This window comes from Triturus cristatus, chromosome 3_2 (assembly GCF_964204655.1).
Source record: "Triturus cristatus chromosome 3_2, aTriCri1.1, whole genome shotgun sequence".
Classification (NCBI taxonomy): domain Eukaryota; kingdom Metazoa; phylum Chordata; class Amphibia; order Caudata; family Salamandridae; genus Triturus; species Triturus cristatus.
Window position 1 is genome coordinate 645146180 of NC_140584.1, and position 16892 is coordinate 645163071.

Genomic DNA, 16892 nt, shown 5'->3' on the forward strand with positions numbered 1-16892 from the left:
TTATCTGGGTCTTGATAAGGGAGGAGGGGTTGTAGGTAGTACCTGGCCATACACCTTGCCGCCAATGCTAAGGAGTGAAATAAACATGCTCAGCTTGTCACTTCACAAGTGCTTAAGAGATAAACTATGATTTAAAGGAAGGTTTTTAACTTTCCCGAGTCATGCTTGTGAGAAATATGCACGCACGATTAGAATGTCATATTATCTACTGGCGGTCGCCAGTAGATAGTTATAGTTAGGACCGAGTGCCCGTAGGAAATCTGAAAATTCTATTTTGAATAACTTTGGCGCTGGTTGACGAATCCTCGCGAAATTTTCAAAACTAATGGGGCGCTCCGCTCAGCTCCTACCCTGAAAGTCTCGGGGTGATTCGTCAAGCGGGGGCTGAGAAAAAAGGGGGTCCAAAAACGCGTTTTCCCCATGCATTTTCCCAAAGGACCTTTAGTCGAAGGTACAGCCCGAACGGCTGAACAGAATTACATGAAATTTGGCAAAGAGGCAGTCCTCAGGTCAGGCATGTGCCTTTTGCATATATGGTGTCAATCTGTTCAGTAGTTCCTGAGAAAATTGCAGTTAAAGGTACATAAATATCTATAAGCGCGCACCGTGCGCGAGCGTAATTCTGATTGGTGGTTACATGTCAGTCAACATTCGAATCGGTCGAAATCAGGAAGTGTCGGCCGCCATTTTGTGTGTGACAGTGAAAAAGAAAGGTGGAGAACGTGAAAAGGGGGCAGGGTAGAGAGTTCCTGACCCCCTAGCCTTTGTTAGTGGGTCCCTGAAGGACCCCGAAGGGGGAAAAAAAACATTTTTTTTTTCAAAAAATCACGGGGTTCGCGCACCGTGCGTGCACCGTGCACGCACGGTAAAAAACCCTTAAAAAAAAAACATTTTAAATGAGCCATTCCATATTACAGGATACAGTCAATCTATAACTATATACATAGGTAGTTTATTGTAAAATAAATATACAGAAAATATAACAATACATACATAAATTAGCATTTAAAAAACCTTACAAATTCACTTAAAAAACCATAGATTTCACACACGTTATAGTTAGGAATTAGCATTTAAAAAACCTTGCAAATTCACTTGAAAAACCATAGGTTTCACACATGTTATAGTTAGCTGGACATTTCACTCGTAAAAAACCATTGAAATTCCCCCGTTATAGTTAGTTCAGATAACTATAACTCGCACGACCGCCACTCTATCACAAGGATGATGTCATCAGTGATGTCATGAGTGATGTCACTGACCATGTCATGAGTGATGTAATATGTAACGTCATCAGCAGTGGATTGTGGTCGCGCGAGTTATAGTTATCTGAACTAACTATAACGGGGGAATTTCAATGTTTTTTTACGAGTGAAATGTCCAGCTAACTATAACATGTGTGAAACCTATGGTTTTTTAAGTGAATATATATATATATACATACAGGAGTAATTATACTTATAACCATTTATAGAGCACTTTCAAATAAGCCTTTATTTGTTCCCAACGGAACCCTTTTTAGTAACAGATGAATAACAAAAGATTATGAAACAAACAACCAGGTTCTCCGCTTGTTCCTTGCCGTTTGCATGCACCTCCTGATGCTGATTCATAACTCATTGAGCACTATGAGGTAGCACAGGGAGATCTGCGGCAAAAGCAGTAACTCACTGTTCTATCTACAAAAATACAAATCTGACCTCCAAGCTTATTTCCACAGGGCTGGGTGTTTAGGACTGTTGGGGGTATGTTTACAAGGGAATAGCGCCACCAGAATGTCATTTTTAGCAATGTTCTGGTGGTGCTATGTCGTTCTCCATATTTAGAAAGCACCATTAAGCTACTTTTTGTGGCTTAACGTGGCCTTGTAATTACAGCCCCTTTACAAGCATCACTTAGTAGTAAAGGGGCATGCAATGGGTGTTGCTGTGGGTGTTCCACCGCAACACCTATTCTTTTTTGACGCTGCCCCAGATTTACAAAGATGTGTTAATCTGAGGCAGCGCCAAAAACTAACACACCGCAACAGAAGACATTAGAATGGTGAAACGAGGAGAAATACTTTTATTTCTTCTTGTTTTCGCTACTTCTATTTGTGCTGCATTTTGCAGCACACATAGAAAGATCAAAACAACATTAATGATTGTTTATGTGCAGATAAACAATAATTTCCTGCAACGCAGTCACCCCTGCACTATGGTACAAGCGTGCTTGCGTTGGTGCTAAGCAGCTAATTGTAGCGCCAGTGATAGGGAAGACACAGGGGTGCGCTGTATGGTTGTCAATACGGCGCATCGCTGCATTTTGGAAATGAAGGAGCACGGCGCTGCCGAATTTGGCACAGATCCGTGATTTGACATTTCGTTGTAAACGTGGCCCTTGGTTTCCCCATACAGCATTAGGCTGGCCTGGTTTCAAATCAGAAGTTATTTAACTCTACAACCATAAGCAACTCTACTTCTCAACAGCAAGAGGAGAAGTATCTGTTTGTGTCAGTCCACTTCACAAAAGAGGGGGAGGGGGGACGTTTCCGACATGCAGCTAAAGGCCACCTATTATGTGAGAGCAAGAAGACCTAACTTCTCTATGCAACTGTAAATCAGTCTACTCCACGAGAGCACAGGGAAGTGTTTTCTCCCTAGTTGGGGAAGCATTAGCCTCTGAGGTTGTCTATACGTGGCTTTAACTGGGCCAGGTCTCTGCAGGTCTAATAGTAATAAACATAAACATCCCCAGACCTCCCCCAGGTCACCTAAATCACTGATAGCTTAGCTGCCCCACGCAGATGATGTTTTGTTGATGTGTGCCAGCAGGGGTCAGAGGGTGAAGGGAGGGCACAGAAGGGGGCTAAAGGTGTGGTAAAAACACCTCCCGCCATATGATAATGAAGGACTAAATCTACTTTAAACCAGCAAATCATACTGAAACGAACAGACAGGGACAAGCACAAGGCTGGAGCAAGATGAGAAGGTTGCTGCTGGCATAACCTTAATGCACACAGCTCCGTGCGCCCCTCAGAAAATTGGCGCCCTGGACCTGGACCCAGCTTGCCCATGCTGAAGGCCGGCCCTGGTCGCACTTTATGCACGTTTTATTGTACGTTTCCTCAAAGCCCTTAGTTATATAGGTCACGCCCCTTTAAGGCACCCCACCACTTTTTTTCATTCCACTTAAATTCCTGTGTCCACCGGTTATAAGTTCAAATCCCAAACAAGGTCAACCCGGCCATATCTCTTTCCGAGATGGTGGCTGACTAATGTTAAAGTAAACAATAAGAATACGATATGTACACTTTTTAAATGAAAAAACAGCTATACCAGACATTGTACAAATATTATTTTATGAGAGGGGAATGTCTAGTTGCTTATCTATATGGGTGCCCCAGGTGGGTGGACAGGCCAGGCTCTCTTCCCTCCCCACAGGAAGTGGTGCTACATCCCGCAGAGCCAACTGCTGCTGTCCCCACTCCATCCTGCTCTGTGGGTGCCACTGCACCTGGCAGCTGGTTAGTTTACAGGCGTTGAAGGCCCTGTTAAGTTTTTAAACTGCTACTAATTAGTGAAATCTTTCAGTACAGACAATTAAGCTCCCCAATAGAGGAATGCGAAAGGACTTTTGTCTGCACCATAAACAAATCCTAACATATTTTAGTGTAACTAAAGCAAGGTGGAAATAATAATTGCTTATTTGTTTCGTCTCGTTATTATTCACATTCAAAAGGGAATTCTAAGTCCAGAAAATCCCAAACATTTTAGTTCTCTTTTTAAGGTCTGGTGTCTTGAATGTTCTAGTTCTTCCTGGTGAGACACTTACATGATATGACTACAAGGCAAAGTAATGATCTGTAAGGCTACTTCTTAAAAGAAACAGGTGCTACTACAGTGCTTCTAAAGGCCGGTAATAAACCCAAAAACTGAAGGACATGCTGTAAGGCACAATCAATTTTACTCTGAAAGTTAGAAGGACTAATAGTGATACAATGGAGTTCCTGCGCTTCCCTGCAAGACACAATTATTATTTGTTGATTGATAACATTATCTGTAGGATCTGGTGAATGTCTACACTTTCCTTCTTCATAATCCGTTGTGGTTTGCATGACATTCAGATCTTTTATATATCAATGTCTCTAAAGTGGCAACATATTGAGATAATACTGCCCAAAAAAATGTGCGGCACAATGATGCATTATTTGTGTTTCTTGCTGCATAATTTAGTTAACTGAGCCTAATAATTTAAGTGGTCAAGCCTTTAGATCAATGTGCTCTATAAGAGGAAGATGTGTGAAGGGACAACCAAGTGTTAGTACGCGTGCAGTGTGCCTTGAGAGAAGGGGACCTGTATTTCCTATTGCAACAGAGACCAGACTACCCATCCAGATTTCTTTTCCCCTACATTTTCACAGTGGTGGCCCCTCTGCCGTGTTGCCCCACTGCTCTGTATGCAGTTCAAAAAAGAAAATGATAATAACGCAATGTTATTATCTATTTAGTTTTCTGTACTGGCTTAGGTGCGAGGCAGGGCTGAGCTGGCCAGAGCATGGGGAGGAGTGGTGGGCACTCTCTAAGTGTGCATGACAGTTTGGACGGCCGTCTTGGGTCGGCCAAACAGTCATACGCACTTAGCATATTCTCCACCAGGCTGTACTGCACAGCCAGGGTGGAGAAAATGCACAGGCTCCCAGTCACCGAGCCTGCAGATAAGTGTTTTTTTTTTTATCCCCCCCCCCCACCTCTTCACCCTCGTTAAGTAGCAACCTCCACTCCAATAGCAGTTTCTTCCACTGCACAAGAATTAGGAAAATGTATTCCCTCAAAGACTTTCTGCAATGGACAGCTGTGGGAAAATTGTAAAATTACTTACCTCTCCTGTGGAAGCCATCTCACACCGGAGAATAGGGTCAGCACCTCTCAGCCGGGGCCAGGAGAACATGGGCGCCTGCGCCAAAAAGATATGAAAAATAAACATCAAGAATCTGCAACTCCATGTATGAACATCTGCCACACAGGGTACTTGCATCACATGCCATAAAATGCAGAATAGTTTCAATTTACTGAATATCTATGTGTGAGTGATTCTCTGCCATATAATACGGAGCCCCTTCCATGGGCACGGAATCTTTGTGTTTTTAGGGCTCTTCTGCCAAGTAATATGTTAACACTCTGCTTTGGCAAAGTATCTATGAGCTGACTGCTCATTATTTGCCATAGCATGCACTGCCATCCAATTGCAGATAATTAATAGAAAACCTCCTTTAAAGAATAGATTTGGATCTCTAACCACAACACTTATACCCTGTCCCCAATATCATACACAGATAAAGATGTATCTTGGACCAGAACGTTAGTAAATTCTGGAAATTGCTCAGCCACAAACCGTATCAAACGTAATTTTGTTCCAAAAGCCTCTGTTATGCCAATGACAAGGAACAATAGTCAAGGCTTTGCAATGGCAGCCTTGTATTGTCATGAGCCAATGGTGCTTGTAGAGCTGATGTGCAACCTGCAGAGCAGAAGAGCCTTTCACCAGGGACAGTATGGTCAATAGTTTCATACAAAGTCATATATTTGAATAATAAAAACTAGGCAACGCTTGTGCTCCTAATGCAGAATCAGGGGTCATGGATTATCCAACTCAAAATCTGTGGGAGATTTAGTTTAGACTGTGGAGAAGGCAGTTTTGATTACTGATTCCATCTGAATGTCAAAAAAAGATGAACAATCACTGAAAGCGCGGCTAGCTCAGATTCTTCATATGAGCAATGGAGGGGACAGGAAAGCAAGGGTGCAGTCTCGATTTCAAAGACTATACTTCCCATTGGTTGGACAGCTTCACATACCTTGATCCCAACGTAGTCAGCGGGAATGATGGGCCTCTCCAAGGTAGGCAGGTGTGTCTCGTCCACTTTCTCTCCAATCATCACTTTGGTCGCCACGTCAATGAAGTCCAAACCAAGGGTCTTCGACACGAAGGGGAAGGAGCGCGAAGCTCGAAGGTTGCATTCAATTACCTAATAATGACACAATTATTATTATTATTTTACAGCAGTGTTTGGCCGAAAGACTTATAGCATGAGAAGACTGCCCCTACAAACGTCGCAGTAACACACATCATACAGGAAGTGAGAGAGCCCCCTGCTCTGCAGAAGAAGCAAGTTACTTATTGTTATGTACTGGTCTACAGCACTAGTGTCTTTCACAGTTTCACATAATTTAACCACTTCCGATCATTAGGCTGTTTAAAACAGCAATAGATATTGTCAAAATGACATAGGCCCAATATCTTTGCTTGTTTAGTTGCACATTCACCTCATTTAAAGGTACCCAAACTTTAGCCAATGAGGTGAATGCACTGAGCATACTTACTCTCCCAAAGGCCACCATAGCTCAGATTTTCTACCACAAGTCATGTGTGACAGGATCTCTGGACAGGCCTCTGCTATATCCACTACATTTACCTCAGAAAATCTAAATTAACATGTTTCACTTTCACTGGACCTCCCAGATCAAATTTCAACATACTGAGTGTATTTTTTTTTTCTTCTGGGCCATGGAAGGATTCTGTGACAATGTCATCTCTTGAGAAGGAAAATCAAATTTCTCTTTAAGGCCTATTCAGCTTGCAGACTGAAGAAATGATTCTCAGATGATCTGCATCTTAAATGTATTTATGGCCTTTATCTCACTCATATGGCATCTAAATGTGATTTCATCACAATCCCTTTATGATAGAGACAGAAGCCTAGATTTATTCCCCCAAGAGCACAAGCGAGATGCCCCCAAATTGGAGATGCGCTCACCTTAGGGGATGATTATGTAAGATGTGGCCACCCAGAAACTTCCACTAAAAATCGTGCAGAAGAAGAAACACTTGCAGATGCCTGTGGTGCTTATAAAGGAAGCATATTTAAAATCAGTATATGCTTTAAAAAGGCAGTCCACCTTTCTTGATTCAGACACACACCATCCTGACCCTTTGCCTGTGAAAGTGACACAAAAGAAACTGCAGCAGATGTTCCTGCACCTTTCTTGCCCATACTGTCATCTATGGCCAAAATCCTTTCTGCTGTCAAACCTCTGGTAGACATCTCATCATTGGTCATCAAATCATCGACAAGCACCACATCATCAGCGGGTATCTCATCGTAAATAGGCTCTTCATCGTCAACAGCCACTTTGTCGTTGACTGTCTCCTCATCGTTGACTGTCGCCTCTTCAATAGTCACCTCGTCATTGATGTTTGCCTCTTCAACATTGGTACATGTGCCCTCTACAGTGCTGTTCATGCAAGGAAGCTTGGATTTTGTTGCTATCACAGTTCTGTAGTTAACGGCGGTGTCTCCGGACTTTTAACAAAACACCATTTGCCCAAAGAAGTACAGAAGCAACTTCCTACCAATATTTTAAATAGAGAGTGTTGGACTTGGCCCTTTTTTGCTAAAGTTCATAAACGTTTTGCTTTCCCCCTAGACCTTTTTTATGACATGGTGTTGCCAACTTAGAAGCTTTGGGCACTTTGCCACTGCTGATCAGAGTCAAAGTGCAAGTGCTCCCTGTATAAAGTGTAATGATAATTGGTTGTCCATGATTGGTATGTTTGCCTTACTAGTAGAAGCCCTAGTAAAGTGCACTATGTGTGCCAGGGCTAGTAATGCAAATGCTACTAGTGGGCTTGCAGCACTAATAGTGCCCTAATAGTGCCACCCACAAAAGTAGCCTTAAAGAGAGAACTCAGGCCTGCCACTGCAGTGCTTGCGCTCAGTTTGCTAAACCGCCATGTTGTCCTGACAAGTGCACCTTGCCAGGCCTTACCCTTTTTTTATGCACATCAGTCACCCCTATGGTAGGTCCAGGGTACCCCTTCCTGGGCAGGGTGCAGTGTATTTCAAAGGTAGGACATGTACTAAGGTGTGTACCATGTCCTGACATTGAAATACTCTCCATTTCGTTTTTCACTGTTGAAAGGCCATCTTGCCCATAGGACAGAATGGGGAAGGCTGTGTAATATGTTTCCAAACTATCTTCCCAAAGGCTTAAGATGGAGAGGTGAGGTTTAGTGGGCCTGAGCTCACAATTTAATAACACATCTTTTTGTGAAGGTGGGTTTTGCATTGTATGTTTAGAAACCACTCTTTTAGAAGTGGCTGGGTTTTTGTGTTTTAACATTTCTGTGTGTCTCTGCCAGGTTGGGGATTGACTGTCTGGATTTGAATCCGATAAGCCTCTGGGAAATGTCTTGACCCAGGGGAGGAGGTGAGACAGCAACAGGCTGACCTGCATCTGGAGTGTAGGGGGAGGAGTAGCCCCTGGAGATGAAGAGGCCTGGGTTGCTGCCATAAAATAATGGCTCCATCTCCTGCTGAGTGATTAAGGACCCAGATCCCCACTATCAAAGGCAGAAGGTGTCACTATCAGGGAGACACCCAGAACTGGTTTGCACCGGGGTCAGTGCCCCCCTGAACACAAAGACTTCAAAGATATTTAGGGGTATTACTATCAGAGCTGAAACCCCTGGAATTTGGAATAGAACTGTTCAAGACTGTAAAGGATTGAAACTACTTTGTGGTCAAGAGGAACCTCTGCAAAGGAAGAAACAGCTGAATAGACTGAAGTAAAGGACTGGCCCTTGCTGTGTGTTCTGGGGCTGGCCTGCAGTTTGCTGATTTAACCAAGGAGAGGCTAAAGGGACTGTGCTGTGTGCTGTGTTCCCCTACTTAAAAGGACTTTGCTGTGCTGTATCCTGAAGTAACTTAACCCCAAGGGCCCGAGGAGAGCTGGCTCCCTTTTGTGGAAACTCAGGAACACAAAAGTTTCCAGAAGTGTCTCAGCGACGCTGTGTGCGTGTGCTTTGTGCAGCCTGAGACCTTCGTAAGAATTGCCCAGTGATCGTGGGCACCTGGAGTCCAAGCGAGTCTCAGCGACACTGTGTGCGTGTGCTTTTTGTAGCCTGAGCCCTTCGTGAGGAATATCCTGTGATCATATGTACCTGAAGTCCAAGTGTGTCTCAGCGACGCTGTGTGCGTGTGCTTTTTGCAGCCTGAGACCCTCGTAAGAATTGCCCTGTGATCATGGGCACCAGGAGTCCAAGTGAGTCTCAGCGACGCTGTGTGCGTGTGCTTTGTGCAGTCTCAGATCTTTGTGAGGATTGCCCTGTCATCGTGCACACCCGGAGTCCAAGTGAGCCTCAGGGACGCTGTGTGCATGTGCTTTGTGCAGCCTGAGACCGTCATGAGGATTGCCCTGTGATTGTGTGCACCCGGAGGTCAAGTGAGTCTCCGTGACGCTGTGTGCGTGTGCTTCATGCGGCCTGAGACCTTCGTGAGAATTGTCCTGTGACCGTGCACACCCGAAGCTCAAGTGAGTCTCAGCGATGCTTGTGTGTGTACCCTTTTGCAGCCTAAGATCTTCGTTATCGCCATCGGCCCGGACCAGCATTCCCAGGGGAGCTGTGCCGCCGGCCCGAGTCTGCCGTTGCCAGAAGCAGGATCTCGAACCAACCCCGCTGGGGTAGGGCCCGAGTTCCACTGCCCAGAATCAACCAAGTCGCATCGGAGGCCCAAGTCGCGAGAAGAGTAGAGGAGAGTGAGGTCACACCCCCCCAGGTAACGTATGTCGCTGCCTGGGGTTGGATGCAGTCTCAGAGAGACACGCTCTCGGCCTCTTCCATTCTTGCAGCGCGAGCCTCGGCTCAAGCTCGTATCGCGGGCTGTACATGCCAACGAGTGGAAGTACCGGGGCTGGAGTGTGAAGAAGCATTTGGTTTACACCATACCCGTGTTGTGGGCATATGTTGGCGGAAGCTGACCGCGAGTCAGTACGAGAGGCAGATGGGTGCCGAAGTGTCTTGCGCATTGCATTGAGTTTGCATAACAAACTGCCTGATTGTTGCCTTACGCATTGCATTCGTTTGCATAACAAACTGCCTGATTGTTGCATCACGCATTGCATTATTTTTGCATCACAAACTACCTGATTGTTGCATTACGCATTGCATTAGTATGCATAACGAACTGCCTGATTGTTGCATTATGCATTGCATTATTTTTGCATAACGAACTACCTGATTGTTGCATTACGCATTGCATTATTTTGGCATTACGAACTGCTGGATTGTTGCATAACGAACTGCATTAGTTTTACATTGCAAAGTGCCTGATTCTTGCATTACGAACTGCATAGCATTGCATTAGGACTGCATTGGATCATCTAGAGTTGCTCATTAATACTGCCAGAATCTACAAGGGCTGGCTGGCCCAATAAACGGCCAGGAGGAATACGCATATGTTGGATTTTTATCATGTGGTCGCATCGTATATCTTTTCACATAAACATATACTTGTTTTTCTATGAAACTCGTGTGGAGTCCTTTTGTGGTGTCATCATTGGGTCACTGGGAGCATGGTTGGAAATACTTTACACATTTTCCTTGAAGATAAGCATGGCTGCCCGTGTCAAACTACTGAGGGGGTGAGCAGGGGCTATCTGAGAAGATGTCCTTGCTTTCCATGACTTAGAAGCGAGGGTCCCTACTTGGCCTAAGGTACCTACCTCAGCCAACCAGGGAATCCCGGTTCTTACACAGAGGATAAAGAAGACTGTAAAGACACCCTCTCAGACATGAACTAGCCGCAGACTGCTTATCGTTTATTACAACTGAGGGTCCAATATGAGCCGGAATATTGAGTTTGAACCATCAGAGGATGGATGTCATCATGGTTAATTTGACATGTGCAAATACTCCGCAGTCGAGGCAGAGAACTATACACCCATAGGCAGTGTGGAGTCATAAAAGTTCACTTAGTTTGTGAATTGCAATTTGTTGTGTGTTTTGTAGTACTCCCAAATGTACTACAATGTGCAGTTGGAGAATCGGTGTGCAAAGCTGGTTAATCAAGTTCCATTCCAATGGGAGAATATGTCTCCAGTCAGTGAGTTTTATTGGCCTCTACAATATTCTTTCGTTCTTCCCCCTTAGCAGCCTGCACCTCTGCCATGGAAACCTATGCCACCATGTTTACCGGGGGTCCCTAGCCTGTTAATGGGGAGTGGTTCAAGCATGTGAATTTATGAAAGATACTATGCTAGAGGACCTACAGCAACGGAAGTCACCCATAAAGTTAGAGAGTCCCCTACTCTGCAGAACCTACAGTCACAGAGGTCATATAGGAGAGGAAAGAGATCCTTGTTCTGCAGAATCTGCAATAGTACGTCATACAGACACAGGGGTGTGAGTGGCTCTGCGTGCTGCAAACCTACAGCACTACAAGTCCTGCAAGGATTGAGAAAGGCTCCCTACACTGCAATATGTATGGGAGTATAAGTCATGCTGTCATGTCACCGGGGGTGAAAGAGTCCCGAATTGCATAATGTGCATAAGCACAAGCAATACAGTCACATGAGGTGGAAGGAGTGCCATTTGCAGAACTTGCAATATCACAGTACAGGCCAAGGGTAAGAGAGAGAATACAGTAACACATCAAATTCAGGCCCAGGGTAACAGAGGGAGCACGGGAGCTCTGCTTTGCAGAGGCAACAGTGACATGTCTGACACATGCCTAGCGTATGAGGGTGGCACTGTTCTGCTGAACCTATAGTAAAACAAATCCTGGTGGCACTAGAGGGCAGAGGGGCTACCTGTTTTGCAGGACCTACAGTAACAAATGTCAAACAAGCACAGGAGGAGAGAAGAGCTCCTGGTCTTCAGAATCTACAGTAACACAAGTCATACAGGCACAAGACATGAGAGGTAGGCCTTGTGCTGCAGAGATTAAAGAAACAGTAGAGACAGAGGGGCAAGAGGATATTTTCATAGAACAGCAGCTAGACATAAAACAGGCAAGCAAGAATGCTGAGAGGAGAATCCAAGCAGAGCATGGATCAGGACAAGACATACAGGCACACGTGGTGAGGGTAAGAGCAGGGATTACAGTAACACATCTAGTAAAGGCCCTTGTTTGGTTCTGCTAAATCTCCAGGCATGGCTATCTAGATTGTGGAGGATTGTTTTTAGAAGTCTATGCCTTTGTTGGGCCAGCAGATCCTCCCTAAGAAGCAACAGCAATGGAAGGCATGTGCTCAGTGTAGGAAGTTCAGAGTACCAGACTCTTCCGGCCATGAAGACAAGCTGGGTTCTGTTCCTCCTGACTTAGTTCAGTACCCACAGTATCAGATACAGTGGTGGACGGGTGGAACGCATGTCCTAAAAACCCCTGAGAAGGAAACTTAAGAGCACAAAAGAATGGGCGCTGTGGGCCTCATTCACAAACTGCACTTTGTAGTACCTTTTGTACTACACAAACCATACTATAAAACATACACGAAACTGTAAGTTTTGCTTATACTTTTATGTGCAGAGTTCTCCACCCTGATGACAGAGTCTCCACACATGTAGGTATAGATTTTTATGGTAACTGTAGGAAAGATACAGGAAAGTGGGTCTAGAGGTAATACTAAAGGGGGTGGGATTATGGAGGAATAAGAGGGGTTTATGGAGGGGTAAGGGGGAGTTTAGGGAGGGACATCACACACCCACACAAGAGTCAGGCAATTACATTGCTCTGGGAATGGAGACATGTAACTTACACTTTTGCAGTAAGTTTACAGTTACACTCAGAGTTTGTGATTATTGAAACTAGTAACCTTACTGCTAAGTGTGAATTTACTCAAAAGTGTAACTTACCTTTGAGAATCTGGCCCTGAGTGTTTTTAGAAGCCATAAAAAGTTCTCCCAAGGGCAAGCCCTAATGTGCGAAGATGTCCTGCGCCACCTCTGGAAGCAGATACCATTCATGGGCAGCAAGATGACACTTGCTGAGTTTCTGTGCCCTGACGTTGAAAGATCCCACTAGATGACTGAGTGGTATCCTGTTAAGTGGTAGGCAGCACCACTATCTAAAAGCCTCCTGACACAGGGACCTTAACCACAGGCTATCCTAATAGTGGCAGTACCACATGGGGGTTCTGTTGTCTGTTGGCAGTACCACATGGTGGTTGTGTTGTCTGTTGGGCGACCTGCTCTTGATGGCAGGGAGAGAAGCCTTGAGGATGAGTTGAATGGCATGCAGCTTCAGAAGATTTGTTGGTGCTTCACCTTAAGACCTGAAGCCTCTGATCTCCACCCTGTCCAGATGGCCTAACTAGCTGAGAAATGATGCATCCATCACCGCCGTGACTTCCTGAGCGGATATAGGCAATGGTCTTCAGCTGGTCAGAATGCCATCCACCACTGGAAGTCCTGAGCTGCCTCATCGCAGACACAGATCTAGTCTGAAAAGTATTCTCAGTGGTGGCCCCACTGCAGATGCAAGCTCTATTGAAAGGCCCAACGTGCCATTGAGCACAGGATCACAATGCTAACAGTCTAAGGAGCTTTATGACTATTTAGGCTGGAACAAAAGCACTCGCCTGAAACATCAGGATCATAGCCTGAATGTCTCGGACCCACTGTGGAGGTGGGATAGCCTTCATAGCGACTGCATCCAAGATACCTTGGATAAAATGCAGCCTCTGTGAAGATTAAAGATGAGATTTGAATTCATTGATAGAAAACTCCAGGGTGGACAACAATAACATTGTTTTCTGCAGGTGGATTGAGATTAGCTGAGGTTAACCTGCCTTCACCAGCCAGTCATCAAGGTATGCGGTTACATGTATCCCCAATTTGTAGAGATGGGACGCAACCACCCCCATGACCTTTGTAATGACCCAAGGGGCAAATGTAAAGGTGAAAGGAAGGACAGTGAACCGGAAGTGGCCAGATCCTGCCACAAAGTGGAGATATGTACTCTGGCACTGTAGGTCTGGTACATGAAATTATGCTTCCTGAACTGCAGGTCCAGGAACATAATTCAATGCTTGTTGTCTAACGCCATCAGAGAGTGCATCAGGGTCATCATCTTCAACTTCTCCTTCTTGAGCAACGAGTTGAAAACTTTGAAGTCTAAGATCAGACTTAAGCTCCTATCCTTCTCGAGGACTAGGAAGTAATGTTCCTAATTTTCCTTTGGGTATAAATTTGATAGTCCCCTTGGCAAGCAGCATCAACACTTCCTTGTAAAGGATATAGGAGGTTGCCATCAGTATCTATCTAGTGGAAAGAGGATGAATGTGAGGAGGGGCATCCAGAAAGGAAAGGGTATAACCAGCTTGGACAATGCTGAAGACCCACAGTTCTGAAGAGACAGAGCCAGTGGGGTCGGCAAAGCTTTATTCAGCCCCAGATGTCATTTCAAGGGTAAAATAAAGGAGTTTGGAACCACTGTTTGGAGACGAAGAGGAAGAGGTTTGATGCTGCTGTATTTGACCCTAGGCAACACCCTTCCCTCTTGCACTAAGAAGAGTCTGAGTAGATTGTTGGATGGGTTGCAACAGTTGCCTCTGGTCAGCCCTGGAACCTCATGTACAGCTTGTGGTATTTGTGGGCTGGGGATTCTAATTCCAAAGTGAGAATCATGGTTCTGCTGTTTTATAAATGTTTTATAAATGTTCCAAAGCAGCATCAGTCTTTTGTACAAAAGGTCTAGCCCCATAAAGCCTCAACCGAAAAATCTAGTGGCACACATCATCTGTTAATGATACTGGTACCCATTGCATGAGTAGCGGAGTAAGTGAGCCAAGGCCAGAAAGCAGATATAAAATTCTGTTTAACTGAATCTTGGTGTTCTCAAACCATTTGTGAAAAAGCATTACAAAGGACTTCAGGTAGTGCAGGAAGCACCTTGTGTACCCTCTGAAGTGCCAGACTACCTGAAGACATTTTTTTCCTATCAATTGTTTGGGATTCCATGCCTTGCGGAGTCACATGAGAGGTGTTAGGCTTGACCTTGCATATGGAGGCCTGTGCCACAAGGTTCTCTGAAGGAAGTGGGATGCTGTGTCAGAACTTAGGGTCACCCACCAGGAGTCACTCTGTGGAGTCTTGTGACGTGATTCACCCCTGGAGTGGAACATTGTTGTGACAAGGTCAACATAATGCAGCAACTAGAGCCAGAGGCAGCCTCTGGGATGAACAGAGGCTCTGACGTGGAAAGTCTAAACTGAAACATTTCAGTAGGATTTGCCTTAGTCTCTTCAAGGGGGAGGGGTAGTTGTAGCACTTCTGATGCCCTCCTAATCACAGCAGTTAAAGAGGCACTTTTTGGTTGGAAGCCCTAAAGGGGTTACAAGGGTGGATTCTAGAGAGGTATCTTTGGCACTCGCTTTCTGCAAATAAAGACATAAGCCAGCATCAGTTTAATAAGAAGGTAATATGTTATCCACCGCCATCCTTATCATGTTGTGCAGGTTAAAGACCTTTCATTCCATCAAAGCCAGACCCAAAATGGCCTCCACCATCCTGAAGTATAAATTCTGAGGTAGAGAAGCTGGAGTAGAATCCTCCTCTACAACGGGATGCACATTAGGGATTATATAGAGTAACATAAGTTGAACCCTAGCTGAAAAAGGATGTGAATCCTGGGCTAGAGCCAGAACCAGATCTGGAATTGGCACCACAAAAGGTTGCACCAATGGCACTGCCTGCAGCACAGAGGTGGATGCACGATCTGGCATCAGAGGCAGAGCAAGTTGACTTTATCTTCTGTTCACTCGATGTTAGAAGGCTTGCCGAAGGTAACTCATCTAGAAGACCTGAGGAAGCATGAATTATCTTGAAAATCTGTAGCAAGACCTCTTTGAACACCTTAACTTGCTGTAAAGTCAATGATGTTCTGGGGAACATGGGGAGCATCTTGACAAGGGCATTCTGAACAACGACAAACTTTGTGACTTCGATCAGGATATAAAGTTTGGCTTTCTGCTTGCTCGTGGCTTTGGGGTTCATGAGAGAGCATTTATCACGAGACTGGCAGTCATATTTGCTGCTGAAGCGCCACAGGCAAGCATCATGCAGATCCGTAGCCAACATCTGCTTCCATCACATACAACATGGTTTGAAATATGTTGGCTTAGGCTAGCGACATCCAAGATATTCTGAAGTTAAAAATGTTTTCAGTAAGTACTAAGAAAAAACAACAACTCTCAACTGGTATCATTAGACCAAGACAAATGATTCGCATGTAAAAAACATTACAAAGGAGAAAAGGAAGACTCAAGAAGAGAATGATTTAAGAAAAATACTGTATTTGGTTAGGAAAAAATTGCCTACATAAAAACATGTATAAATTTGAAAGGTCCAAAAAATGAAGCAGTAATAGCAGCACTGTACATACAATTAATATATCATAAAGACAACCCGGACTTGTACTTGGTGCTTAAAGTGTATGTGACACGAAGACGGCGACGCAAGTGACAAGGTGAGATCAGCAAGGGACGGCGCAACGTGAAGTGAAAGTGAATAGTGGAATGATAATTACAAGGTTCTGAATTCAATTTTCGACATTAGAGAATTATTTTTACATCAATTTGAGGAACCATAAAGCCATCAGTTAAGCTGAAAAAGTCGACGGCGTTTCGATCCTGATTAAATTGGGATCATCGTCAGGACAGGGTTGAATTATTCATCACAGTGCTAAATGGATGAAGGTTCAAGGTTAAGGAACGGTGGAGAGAAAGGGTCCAGAGTAATTCTGGGGCTGGGTGACAAAGGGCGGGGCGTTGGATCCAGAGGAGCAATGAAAGTCAGCAGGTCTGGGTCGGCGAGAATGAACTCGTGGCCGTAAAGGCGAATTGACTGATCAGGTGTCAACAATTAATTAATTGGTATACGTTTCAGATACAACGACTAGGGGCTTGAAACAGAAAGTAGTTGGTCACGAGGAATCCATGATCATAATGGACTGGAGCGGAGAGGATCCGAGTGAGGGGGAGGGGCGGCCAGGACAACCTAATGAATGCGGTGTCCGGAGGAAATTTCAGGGGATTAGGGCGGTCAGGACTGCCTAATGAATATGACGTCCG

At 44.8% G+C, this 16892-nt stretch overlaps 1 protein-coding gene across 1 annotated transcript in view; it reads right to left on the minus strand.

Moving 5' to 3' along the window:
* The window catches only part of CPS1 (carbamoyl-phosphate synthase 1), a 215946-nt gene that overhangs the window by 40353 nt on the left and 158701 nt on the right, over positions 1–16892 (minus strand). The window contains exons 32-33 of the mRNA XM_085648589.1: positions 5837–6007; positions 4861–4935 (exon numbers count right to left, since the gene is read on the minus strand). Coding sequence (XP_085504715.1) covers positions 4861–4935; positions 5837–6007 — 246 coding nt within the window. The remainder of the gene's footprint in view (positions 1–4860; positions 4936–5836; positions 6008–16892) is intronic.